The 13,450-nt window shown below is 23.3% G+C and overlaps 3 protein-coding genes across 5 annotated transcripts in view; all 3 read left to right on the forward strand.

The window, feature by feature from the left end:
* The first annotated feature begins 236 nt into the window (after positions 1–236).
* LOC100868041 (tubulin alpha-2/alpha-4 chain) lies at positions 237–5,207 on the forward strand. Of its 3 annotated transcripts, none has more exons than XM_031915157.2 (9): positions 237–385; positions 2,406–2,628; positions 2,769–2,873; positions 2,963–3,159; positions 3,229–3,321; positions 3,856–4,041; positions 4,163–4,411; positions 4,632–4,795; positions 4,902–5,207. In XM_031915157.2, the coding sequence occupies exons 1-9, from the start codon at positions 383–385 to the stop codon at positions 5,026–5,028; spliced, it is 1,347 nt and encodes a 448-aa protein (XP_031771017.2). In that variant the 5' UTR covers positions 237–382; the 3' UTR covers positions 5,029–5,207. The 3 variants fall into 3 exon arrangements, with proteins under 3 accessions (XP_031771017.2, XP_086759309.1, XP_012339155.2); XM_086903183.1 differs by lacking the exon at positions 237–385 and adding an exon at positions 1,836–1,854; XM_012483701.3 differs by lacking the exon at positions 237–385 and adding an exon at positions 2,066–2,224.
* A 1,217-nt stretch (positions 5,208–6,424) lies between these two features.
* Nurf-38 (Inorganic pyrophosphatase Nurf-38) lies at positions 6,425–9,970 on the forward strand. The gene is made up of 8 exons (XM_003691703.4): positions 6,425–6,776; positions 7,671–7,906; positions 8,345–8,431; positions 8,512–8,575; positions 8,646–8,708; positions 8,783–8,996; positions 9,072–9,181; positions 9,435–9,970. The coding sequence occupies exons 1-8, from the start codon at positions 6,584–6,586 to the stop codon at positions 9,464–9,466; spliced, it is 999 nt and encodes a 332-aa protein (XP_003691751.4). The 5' UTR covers positions 6,425–6,583; the 3' UTR covers positions 9,467–9,970.
* A 1,390-nt stretch (positions 9,971–11,360) lies between these two features.
* The window catches only part of Cow (Proteoglycan Cow), a 174,026-nt gene continuing 171,936 nt past the window's right edge, over positions 11,361–13,450 (forward strand). Inside the window, exon 1 of the mRNA XM_086903181.1 lies at positions 11,361–12,180. Coding sequence (XP_086759307.1) covers positions 12,079–12,180 — 102 coding nt within the window. The 5' untranslated portion in view covers positions 11,361–12,078. The remainder of the gene's footprint in view (positions 12,181–13,450) is intronic.

Raw genomic sequence — 13,450 nt, forward strand, 5'->3', positions numbered from 1 at the left:
TATTGTTGATATAAGTAATTGATTAATTGTTATATATTATTAATATATAACATTTTTAAATTTGTACATGAAACAAGTAATAAATTTGTTAATAAATTTTAATCAATTTTCTTCTTCTTTATTTAGTATCTTTCTTCTTTATTTAGCAAATAAAATAAAATTCATTTAAGTCAAGAACGATTTTAATGATATTTATATTTTAACTATTCCTGTACTATAGTATTTTTTTACTTTGTCACCTATGATACTTAAAACAGATATTATATACCTAGGAATAATAATATGGCGTATCACAGTGATCTAACTATTCATTGAGTCAGACAGTAGTCGGATTGTGGTTCGTTCTGACACGATTTTTCATCTTTGAGAATTATTATCAATAATGGTAAATATTTCATTTATTATATATTGCATTATTATTTCATATATTCATATATTGAAAATAAGTATAAATTATAATTGAAAATCATAATTATAATATTAATTATAATAAAAATTATTTATAAAAAAATTATACTTAAAAAATTATTTAATATTATTTTGTAAATATTTATTAAAAATTTTTATAATATGAAATAGATTAAACTACATAATATATTATTATTAATAAAGATTTCCAAATTATAATTATAAATTTCTACGATAGCAAATTATAATGCAAAACAATGCAATATTAATATTATCTATAGCCAAGGTATTATATAATTATAATGTATTATACTTTCTTCTAGTTTAATCGACCGATTAGAGAATTGTCAATAGAAAATCCTGAACAAAATAGTTTCCCAAGTTAAAATATAAACACAAATACAACGAATATTATAATTGGAAAAATATTTCAAAAAATTGAAAAATCGATTTTTAATTACCATGATATAAAATATAATAAATAAATATTTCAATTTATATATTTAAACCTTCAATACTTGAATATAAATTCAAATAACTATGTATTATGTAAATAATATTTATTATTGTTCTCAAAAAATATATATTTAAAATATTAATAATTGAACTATTAATATAATTAATAGTAATTAATATTTCTAATTAATATTCTGTTATAATTAATATTTCACAATTTTATAATAATTTTATATAAAATCATTAGATTTGCTATTACATATGTTTAAAAAAAAACTTATTGCAAAAAATATTACAAAATATTTATTGCAAAATGATGAAAGACGCAATTATTTATTTGACAACGATATTTTAACGTTACTTAAATGAACGAAATTTTAAATTACTTAATGTTATTATGTATAAATATTTAATTTTTTTTAATTTGTATTTAATAAATATATTTATAATTGTACACAATTTGTCTATTATATGTATATATATAATATATAATATAATATAATAAATATATATATATATATATATATATATATATATATATATATATATATATATTAAAAGGAAATCGAATTATCAACCGTTTTTTCTATCGCGCAAAGATCTTCTATTTGCAGAATTGCAAAATTGTGTCACGCATAAAACGATATTCGATTAAGCTGCTATGGTTACAGTATGTCAACCTGTAAAAATCGATTTTTAACGTGATATAAATGTAAAATATATGCATTCCGAAAATATGTACGATCTCCTATGTTTTATGTGCAAAGCATGATCTATCGATCTATCTTTACAACGATGTGACTTTCTTTTTTAGATCATGATTAATAAATGATGATACAATAGGTCAAGGTAAAAAAGCTTTGCAACTTACTGACAGGTATAAAATTACTTTATGTCGATAGAATTTCAGTTCGTAATCACATTGTGTTGAGTGCATTAACTGAAGTAGTTTAAAAACATTAAATTTAACAATAAGTGATTCAATATTTAGTAAATCAAATTATTTAAATGATTCGATTGGAAAAATTTAATTTAATATTATTTCATATATTTTTAATAATAAAAGATATTTCCTTATGTTTTTAAAGAAGAAAAACTTGTATAATTTATATTTGAAATGTTTAATAAGAAAATATTTATATATAAATAAATAATTTATAATAACATAAAAATTTCATTAATCTATAATAAAATAAAAAAATAAAAGTGATATATATAGCATAGATAATTCTAAAATATATTTAAATGTTATTTTTAAATATTTTTTCGTTTTTTTTATTTTTTATTAAACACAATTATTTAAATAAAATTATTAACTATTAATTATAAAGAGTATTCTATTAAAAGAATGGCGAAAAAAGTATGATATTTAAATTTTAAACAAAGTTAAATAGTTTGTAATTAATTTTTCTTAATGACACTTAAAAATATCTTTAATCTTTTTAAAAATTTAAATTAGTATATTTTTTATTTCTTTTCGATTGAAAGAAATTATTAATTAATAATAATGTTAAATATAATTATCTATTATATTATTATAGCGGGAATGCATATCTATTCATATTGGACAGGCTGGTGTCCAAATGGGTAATGCGTGCTGGGAACTATATTGCTTAGAACATGGAATTCAACCTAATGGGCAAATGCCCAGTGATACCACTATTGGTTATGGGGATGATTCTTTCAATACATTCTTTTCTGAAACAGATTCAGGAAAACATGTTCCAAGAGCTGTTTTTGTTGATCTTGAACCAACAGTAGTAGGCAAGTTATTAATTGAAAAGTTCAAAATTGAAAATTTTCAGTTTTGTTAAAAACTAAAAAATTCGGTTTTTACTTGATTAACAAATAATTGTAACAAATTATTGTAAAATTAAAATTATATAAATTTTTCATAACTTCAGATGAAGTTCGTACCGGTACATATAGACAACTATTTCATCCGGAACAATTAATCACAGGAAAAGAAGATGCCGCAAATAATTATGCGCGTGGTCATTATACAATAGGTATACGCAATATTTGAAAATTTTATCAACAGAAAATTAAATTTTATTTCATTATTTTTTTGATAATTGATAAATATATATAATTTTAGGAAAAGAAATTATAGATCTCACTTTAGATCGAATTCGTAGACTTACTGAACGATGCAGGGGTTTGCAAGGTTTCTTAATTTTTCATTCGTTCGGTGGAGGTACAGGTTCAGGTTTTTCGAGTTTGCTTATGGAAAGATTATCCGTTGATTATCCTAAAAAAAGTAAATTAACTTTTAGCATTTATCCTGCACCTCAGGTAAAGAGCATATAATATATAAGTAAATGTAATTAATAATTATATGTTACATGACAAAACATTTGTCAGGTATCAACTGCTGTTGTAGAACCATATAATGCGATTCTTTATACACATCCAACATTGGAACATTGTGAAGTAGCCTTCATAGTTGACAATCAAGTATGTAATATTCAATCTTTATAGTATTCAATATCTTTATATTTCAAATCTTTATAATAATTAAAATTTAGTAATAGTTATATAATTTAAGTTTAAAATATTATAATTTCTAGAAGTTACAATTTCATATATTAAAATACAATACAAGAATATAATAATTATAGATAATTATAATAATAAAAATGTTAATTATATAATATTCTTAATATACTATATACTTAATATACTTAATATACTATACTTACTAATTATAAATACACATATATACGGAGTATAATGTATAATGTATATTTCGTAAATAATATTTATTTTTGAAAATTTTGTGCATCTCTTCTCAACTTATATTTTCTTAATTCTCTTAATTCTCTAATATAATACAAAAATATATATGTTCTAATAGAATTAGATTCTAATGTAATTAGAAAAATTACATAGATTAAAGTTTCATTTATTGCATATATATAAGAAAAGAGACTCATAATAATTTCATTTTTTTTGCATCAACATATTATAATGATTCGTAATATTTTCCAGGCCATTTATGAATTATGTAGAAGAAACTTAAGCATTGATAGACCAACATACACTAATTTGAATCGTTTAATTGGACAAATTGTTTCATCCATAACAGCAAGTTTACGATTTGATGGAGCTCTTAACGTTGATCTTACCGAATTTCAAACAAATTTAGTACCATATCCACGTATACATTTTCCTCTTGTAAGTCAATAATTCGATTTGAAATATCATACTTATGTAATAATGTTATATAAATGTTATATAAATACTCAAATTTTATATCTACAAATGTTTAATAAAGTATGATAAAATTATTCTATAGGCAACTTATGCTCCTGTTATATCAGCTGAAAAAGCTGGTCATGAAAGAATTACAGTAGCGGAAATAACCAATTCCTGTTTTGAACCAAATCATCAAATGGTGAATTGTGATCCACGTAGAGGTAAATATATGGCGGTATGCATGCTTTATAGAGGAGATGTTGTTCCTAAAGATGTAAATGCAGCAATTGCAACAATTAAAAGGCAAAAACATGTTCAATTTGTTGAATGGTGTCCGACTGGTTTTAAGGTTTGTCTGATAAGATAAAAATAGAATATAAATTTAAAATTTAAAATATATAAATTAGAATATAAATAATATAAAATATAATTACAGAAAAAAAAAATAAAAAATATCTTAAATTTCGCAAAAGATATTAATTTCTATAAATTAATATTAATTTCTATAAATAAATATTATATTTTTTAATCAAATTTTAGCCAAATAAAAAATTTAATTTCTTATATAGGTGGGAATAAATTATCAACCACCTACTATAGTACCAGGAGGTGATCTTGCAAAAGTAGAAAGAGCTGTATGTTGCCTTTGTAATACTACTGCAATAATAGAAGCATGGGCTAGAATCGATAATAAATTTGATTTGATGTACGCTAAACGAGCATTTGTTCATTGGTAAATTAATATTTATAATTTTTGTAAATTTAAATTTATAAATATATAATTAATATATAAAAACACATACACACACATAAATGAAACAAATTGTTCTAAACTATAGGTTTGTTGGTGAAGGCATGGAAGAAGGTGAATTTGCAGAAGCACGCGAAGATTTAGCTGCTTTAGAATTGGATTATCGTGAAGTTCAAGAAGATGCAACTAATACAGAAGATGAGGAAGAATATTAATTTTTTAAATATATCAAAAATGTGTTATTTGATTAAAATACAATAAATAAAATCAATAATTATAGAAAAATAAATTATATTTTATATCTTGCAACAATGAATGTAAATCATATCGATGTATCAAAATTAAATACAGAAATATATAGAATATTATCATATAGAATAGATCTAATATTTAATATATTTTTTTATTTATGAAACAAGAAGAAAATATTGAATATCCTTATCATATTTTAGTATTATTTTTAATATTATCGATACGGTACAAAATAACATTTCAATATTAATAATAATTGAAATTGAAATTAAATTTTAATATAAAATTACAAATAAAAAAAATATTTCGTTACAGAATTTTGTAACATATATATTATATGTATATACTAATGAATATAAATATATATTTACACATACTTTATATATTTATATATAATTATATTTATGATAAACTATGAAACAAATAATTGAAATAATAGTTCCATATTATGTATATTGTCTTAATTACAAAAAACTACTTTTATTAAATGAGGATTAAAAATAAATTTTAAAAATAAATAATAATGAAATATTTTTATTATCACTATCATTTATTAGAAAAATATTATTATGCATATTATTTATAATTTAATATATTTATATATATATTTATCGATTGAAATCGATATGTTAGAATATATAATAAAAATTCCGTAAGATGTCACGTCTAATCTGTTTCTCTATAATATAAAATCGTTTGGTTCAAAAGAGCGTATATAACTTAGGTTATAGCATATTAAAGAATGTAAAAGACTTTAATTTGATCTCTTCTAAGATCGGTATTTCAAAATTTGTAATAATAATTTTGTATGTAATATAAAATTTTATAAAATGTCATCATAATCTTTCTCCATTATAAATGAGCAAGATTAACTTCAAAAAATAATTGTATATAATGATGTATATAATTATTAATGAATACCAAAAAAATATTTTAATATGAATTATATAAATATTATAATTTTCAATATTTATTAATTTTATAATTTATTAATGTAATGCAATAATTTATTAAATTCGTTTATTTTTTCTCTTTATTTTTTTACCAAAAAATTTAAATTTTTATAAATAATAATTCGTTAATTATATTATTAATAAAATCATTAATTATATTGAAATTTCTGAAAATTTGTCATATTCAATTTGACTGAAATTTTGAAAATAGTTTACACATAAATTATTATAAGAATTTTTGACGATTCAAAAATTAAAACGCAAAAATATTTAACTATAATATTATTCAACATTATTATCGATAATATAGAATAAAATGATATACGGTATTTTTTCTGTAAAAAATTGATTGTCTATATTTTTTAGTTTTATCAGTTTTCTGTATATACATTACAATAGAAGCATCAATTCAATAAATATATGTACTTACTAATACATTTATCTTGTTTGATTAATTTCTTGGATGTATATCAATGAATAATTATAACCGATATGTTATCACAACTTCATTTTTTGTCATGTTATAACAAAATTTTACTACGTAATTTCATCGTTAGATGTCAGGATGACGTTGTTAACGCTGCACGTGTTACGTTGTCGTGGTTTAAATAAATTGGCCAATCCGCTGAGATTAACAGTAACCGGTAGTCTTATTAAATCCCGATCGTGTTCTGTGTTTGAAAAATACGCAAAAAAAATGTCATATACAACTATCGAAAGGGGTGCACTAAATAGCACTGATTATAGAATTTATTTCAGTAAGTATCTAATAACATAACCTTAAAATTGAATCAATGTTCCCGTATCATGAGTTTTTTAACGATTGAACTAGCATGTCGTCATCAGAGACTTCATTAAAATTTCTAAACATATTATTATATGACCTTATGTTTTTAAACATGATTTTTTTCATTTTGCATCGTTTTCAGTTTAGAAATTAAAATCAAATTTTTTCGCATGCTAAATTAGAAACAAATTTTTTTTGTAAGTGTTGCTTTTTCTGTAAATATTTTATATAAAATTATGTATAATGTATGAAAACATTAATATATTTAATAATACATATATTTATTAATGTATTTAAAATATATTCATATGTTTATAATTTAAATTTTTTTATTTTAATAAGAGTTTTAAAACGTGACATAGTTTTGGTGAAAGGATTTGAATTCTTTTAGTATTATAAAAAATTTTCTATTTCTCATATATATTTGTAATTTACATCTACTTTTACGAATATTAATTTAATTTAAATCAATATTCTAATTATTATTAATAATTTATTTGAAAATTATTTTTAATAGATATTTGCTTGCTTTCATTTCGCCTTCTTTTTTTCAAATAGTTCGTAATCGTAGATTGTTTTTTTATTTTTTTAAATCTTTATTGCTTTATCTTTTATTGCTTTTATTAATTAATTTTTTTTATTAAAATTCCATTAAATTAATTATATCAATTCAGTATCAACTCAGATTATTCCAATATTTTTTAATTATTCTTCTTTAATTATTTTTTATTTATATTGTCAATGATTTTGTTTTAAAAATATTATCAAGTTTTTTATATGTTCTATATATTTTATATATTTTATAAAAATATTAATTTATAGAAGAATTATTTATCTAATTCTTTAAACAAGCTAATTGTTATAGGAAATGATGTTGGCCCAATTTCACCCATGCATGACATTCCACTTTATGCTGATGAAAATAATAAAATATTAAATATGGTTGTTGAGATACCAAGATGGACAAATGCAAAGATGGAGATTAATCTTAAAGAAACTTTAAATCCTATTAAACAAGATGTTAAAAAAGGCAAATTGAGATATGTTGCTAATTGTTTTCCTCATCATGGATATATATGGAACTATGGTGCATTACCACAGGTATTTTAATAAAATTATTATCAATAGATTTTGTTATCAATGCGAAGAATTTAAACATAAAAGGATTTATATTTATAATATAATTAGCAAAAAATGCTTCCTCTTTTATGATATCTAACATTTATAGAATGATGTCATCAATTTCATTAGTACTAATTCATTGAAGAAAATGAATGATTGCATGGATCAAACGTGCACATACATTTTTCTATACATACATATTCTGCTGAAGTGTGTGAACACAATCTTATCAAAGCTTATGTAAGCTCTCAGTTCAAGGCTATTATTATCTGTACTATTTTATTTATTGTAAAGTGATTAATTTTTTTCTCTATTTTATTTATATTCCTTTAATTAATATTTTTTTTGTATTTAAATATTTTGTAAAATATATTTTACAAAATGAGATATTCATATGCAAATTTTTTTTATAAATAGACATGGGAAAATCCTGAAGTTTTAGATGAAGCCACTGGATGCAAAGGAGACAATGATCCTATTGATGTTCTTGAAATAGGATACAAGGTAAGAATATTTTAAAAAATTATTTAGTTATTTGATAAAATATTTATTATTAGATTAATAAATAAAATATTTATTATTAGATTGCAAAAAGAGGAGAAATCTTAAAAGTAAAAGTTTTAGGTTGTGTTGCACTTATTGATGAAGGTATGTAACATTGAGTGAATAATTAAGAATTACTCATTCAATTGTATTATCTTATCTTTATTGATTTTAGGTGAAACTGATTGGAAGATTATTGTTATTGATGTCAATGATCCCTTGGCAGAACAAATGAATGGTAAGGATTATTTCTGATAATGATATTTGATTATCAATTATATATAATCTCAAAATTTATAATATATTTTATAGATGTATCTGATATTGAGAAACATTATCCAGGATTAATGAAAGCTACTATTGAATGGTTCAAGATTTATAAAATACCAGATGGTAAACCAGAGAATCAATTTGCATTCAACGGTGAAGCAAAATCAAAAGATTTTGCTTTGCATATTGTGGAAGAAGTACATCAGCATTGGCAAAATCTTATTAAACGAGAAGCTCCTGCAGGAGGAATTGCATGGTTTGTAAATTCTTCAAATATTTCATTCAAAAAATGTATTTAAAATTAAATTATAAATACAAATTTTATTTACAGTACTAACACAACTATATCGGGCAGTCCATTTAAAACTACTATAGAAACTGCTGAAGAAGTATTAGAAAAGGCTGCAGAACTATCAGAACCTCAATCAGTAGATCCTATTGGTAAGTTAGAAATATTCATTTATATCAATCAAATTAAAATAATATATAGCATTAATAATACTTATTTGCAGTTAATAAATTTCACTTCATTCAACTATTGCAACATAAATTATAAATGTTCAAGATACCAAAAATATTATTAATTAATTCTATCTATATTATTAATTCTTGTATACATTTTTTGTATAGTATTAAATAATTATTTTAAAACTTTAATATTAATTAATTACTTAATTTTTATATTTGATTTCAGTCAATAAATGGCATTACGTGCATCTTAAATGAGAATAAAAGGATATTCTCATATCAATGCATATCCTTTGATGTCTACACACACTTGCTTGTTTTTAGGACACATAATGGAATACTGCTGCATAAGTTTTAATATATTCAATAGTTGTAGATTGTATTTAAATTATATAGCATGTGCTTGCAGTACCGAAACAAGCAATACTTATTCAATTATTAAAGCTAAACTTTATGTATCTTATTATTATTTATTTTAATATATTTATAATTATCGAATTGGAAAGTATGTACAAAGTTTTCTAAGTATTTTTTAATTATATATCAAATTATCTTGTTACTGTACTGTATGTACATGAACATAAATAATAGTATATAATAGAAATTACATATACTCTTATAAGGTTGTGATGCAGCTTTCCATCAGTATCCAAAAATAGAATATTCTAAACAAATAGATTTATTTTTCTTTTCCTTACATTACAGATATAATGTAATACAATAAATTAGTTTATAATTTCATTAAAGATCTTAAATCCTGTATTTTTATTATTCATTTTTGATAATTTTATATTTAAAAAATAATATAATAAGAATTAAAAATATAATTATAAAATTATAAAAATAAATATGTAAAGAAAATTATATTGTGAAAATTTATATTACTTTAAAATATTTAAACAAATTTAAAAATAGATGATTAATTAGCTAATAATTAAATTTAAATTATTAATATATTTTAATAACATTTTTGTAATAATCAAAAAATTATGAATTATTTAAAATTTTGATAGAAAAATAGTGAATCTCATTTATATCTCATAAAACAAATGATCAAGCATACATATATTATATTTTAATTTTGTGATTTTGCTTTATCAAGTTGCAATTAATAGATAACATTGTAAGAAAGTTACAAAGCAAAAGAGACAATATTTAATAAATATGAAGTAGTGATTGCGTTAATTTAATAATATTTTCCCCTTTGTCTTTCTTGATGATGTGATCTATTTTATTTGTAAAGAAGATATCTACGCGACATTGTCTTCCTAGTTTCTACTCCCATGGGAAATGTCTCTACTCTGAGGAAAATAGCTTAGTGAGGAAAAGGTGGGGGTTAAGATATAGTGCAATTTGTGCAGTAAGAAAATAGTAAGACAAATTGTCACGACAACTTTCCACTCGAAATACAGGTTTGCTTTTATGTCTTTAAGTACCTTCAAAGAAAGGATGAAACTTAAAGGAATGGTAGAAAGTACCTGTCACTTATATCCTATGCTACTAAAATCTTGAACATAAGTTCTAAAAGTATACTATAACATACTATTGTGCCATTATTTGAGAATCACGTGATAACATTAATTTTTCTTAAAAGCTGATAACATTAACAATTTAATTTTAAATTCATTATAAAATTTTTTTTTGAATGCTTGAGAATATTTATGAATATTCTAATGATCGTTTTCTAATTGATTATTCAATTTTGTATTTCTATTATTTCAACTTATTCTCATCATTTTTTCTATAAGTTTGCATAAGTTTGCAAAAATTATATATACGTAATAATTTATGTTCAATAAATATCCTTTTATATAATTATTAATAATCGTTAATCCAAATTCTTTTTTAAATTGTTTATAACAACTAATTTCATATTATTAGTCTAAAAAATAAAGAAATAGTGAAATTCATTTTTAATTAAATCATGGAACTTAATTCTAAATCGAAAAGCAAAAAAAAAAAAATATATATTTCAACTTCACGTTATTTTATATAATACTTTAGATTCTTTTTGTTATGTATACTTATACTTCTAAATAACAACAAAATTCCTTTTTTATTATGATATTTCTTAATTTTAACTATATTTAACTATATTTAATAAATTTAACAAGTTTTTTCTTTTCGTAGAAACACACTGCAATGTCATTGATTGTAATAAAACGAGATGAAGCGTCAACGAGATTTGTGACGAGCTTAAAATCATCTGTCAAAAAACTTCTAATCTGATGCGGGTTCGAAAAGAGCACACAAAAAAGAATGGTACGAAAAAAAAAAAAATCTTGCCAGGTTAGTTCGCTTTCTGAGCGAGTATTTGATGCGAGACTGGATTCCTTTTTAGTGTCCTCCTGCCGAATTCCCCGCGCCCTTTTTTCTCGTCAACTCACTGGCAACACCAGCTAGGTGAACCGAGAGCAGGTGGAGGTATTGACTGGCGCAGTGTACTACGCGCTCGCGCGAATCTTGCTACCGGAGAGTCGTCAAGGTACACGTAGTCCATGGGAAAGGAACAGAGAGAGAAGGGTAGTCCGGTTTATATAGATATCCTCCTGCATCCCCACCGTCCCTCCCCTTCATTCGCCGGAATCCGACCAATAGGCGGCTACGCGTCTGTGGTAGTGCGGCGTCGCCTCGACTCGGTTCGCGCAGTCACAACTCGTTCGACCGTCGAACTGAACGCTTCCGCCTTGTGGAAAACGGGAATACAAACGTGTCGAAGTTGACGTGCGCGCCTTTTCATCGTTTTGCTGTTATCATTCGTGAAGATCTTTTGTTCGTAGTTTTCGAATCGGGACGGTGCACGTGTTTACCGGAATTTGCGCAACATCTCAGTTCACGGTGGACGGTGTTCTCCCGCGGAAACAAGAACCATGCGATTTTCCTGGATGTTCGTCGCCACGGTGCTGCTAGTTCTAGTCACCGAGGCGAGGTGTAAGCGAAAATTTGACGGGGATTTCGAGTTTGCTGAAGAGGTAAGTCCATTATATTTCATTTATAACTATATAACGTTCCTAGCTCGTCTTTTGTCGTATAATCATTACCGGCTAGTTGATATGTCATGTCGCGTTTTGGAGCCAATGAAATTACGATAAGCATATTAATATATTTTGTTCGAAAACATCGAATGCTCTTATTTTCGCGTAATAATTTGGAAGAGATAAATGAGAATAAAATATGGTTTCAAATTTCGTTTTTGTAATCTATGCAATGCTATTTATGCGAAATATTTTATTCAAATTAATGGAATTCAAAACGCGGTAAAATGAACCTTAATGAAACGAATTTTAATTGGCTGACATGTATCGATAAAATGAAGATCAAATATCGTTTTTGATTGGTTATATTTTTCGTGAAGTTAGTTATAAGATAACTAATGAAGTTAGTTATAAGTAACAAGTTTGAAACATTCGATAAATATTCGATATTCGATAAATATATATTTAATTTGTGTTAGGAGGATACGATTCAAATAAAATCGAAAGTTGAATATATCGTAAAACTGTTAAAATGAAATAAAATAATATCTTATTTTTCTCTATATTTTATCGATCAAAGGGTTTTTTAAAGGTTATTTTTCTAAATCATTATTTAACTAATAAGCATAAATTCATTTTATTTTTTAATAATATCGAAGAATTCATGAATTGTTTCTTTCTTGTTAACGATAAATATGATTGATTGACAATTTTCTTTAATAATTCATAAAATTCACATTTATAACCATGGTTTACAAGTAGTTGAAGAGCACGCAATACAGGCACTTTTACTTTCATGTAACAGAATCGGTTCCTTAATGCAAGTTATCGATGCAATTGTTTATTTTCTTTAGGACGATGGCGTGTTCGCTTTCTATGCATTCAATCTCGCCTAAATAAACATCGTGATTGAAAATAATTACAACATAGGCATACAATTGCAAGCATATATCTACATGAACACTTTACATTATATATAGTGGATACACTATATGCCTTTTAGTATATGTAAATTTTAAAATATAACTAAAATATAGCTATACAGTTCGTAGTATGTTTTTGACTGCAATGCAGAGTATCAGATAATAAATGACAACAAAGAAATTTAATAAATTAGTAATTTGTTATTTTATGTACATTTTTTTTATTTTATGTACATTCTTATGTCTATTCCTTTCGCATGGAGCAGGATATATCTTTATCATCAAAATCTCGGAAAATTTTAGGGATAAATTTAGAATTTAAAATTTTTTATTTTTTTATTTAT

Source organism: Apis florea, unplaced genomic scaffold, assembly GCF_048593485.1.
Source record: "Apis florea isolate Af1SG1 unplaced genomic scaffold, ASM4859348v1 contig_2291_pilon, whole genome shotgun sequence".
NCBI lineage: Eukaryota > Metazoa > Arthropoda > Insecta > Hymenoptera > Apidae > Apis > Apis florea.

Coding starts and splice junctions, on each gene's coding strand:
- LOC100868041 (XM_012483701.3), top strand. Junction 2,874..2,962: donor GCGTGGTCATTATACAATAG/GTATACGCAATA, acceptor ATATAATTTTAG/GAAAAGAAATTATAGATCTC. Junction 3,322..3,855: donor CCTTCATAGTTGACAATCAA/GTATGTAATATT, acceptor AATATTTTCCAG/GCCATTTATGAATTATGTAG.
- Nurf-38 (XM_003691703.4), top strand. CDS start 6,584: ATGACGTTGTTAACGCTGCACGTGTTACGTTGTCGTGGTTTAAATAAA. Junction 8,432..8,511: donor TTCTTGAAATAGGATACAAG/GTAAGAATATTT, acceptor ATTTATTATTAG/ATTGCAAAAAGAGGAGAAAT. Junction 9,182..9,434: donor TCAATCAGTAGATCCTATTG/GTAAGTTAGAAA, acceptor ATTTGATTTCAG/TCAATAAATGGCATTACGTG.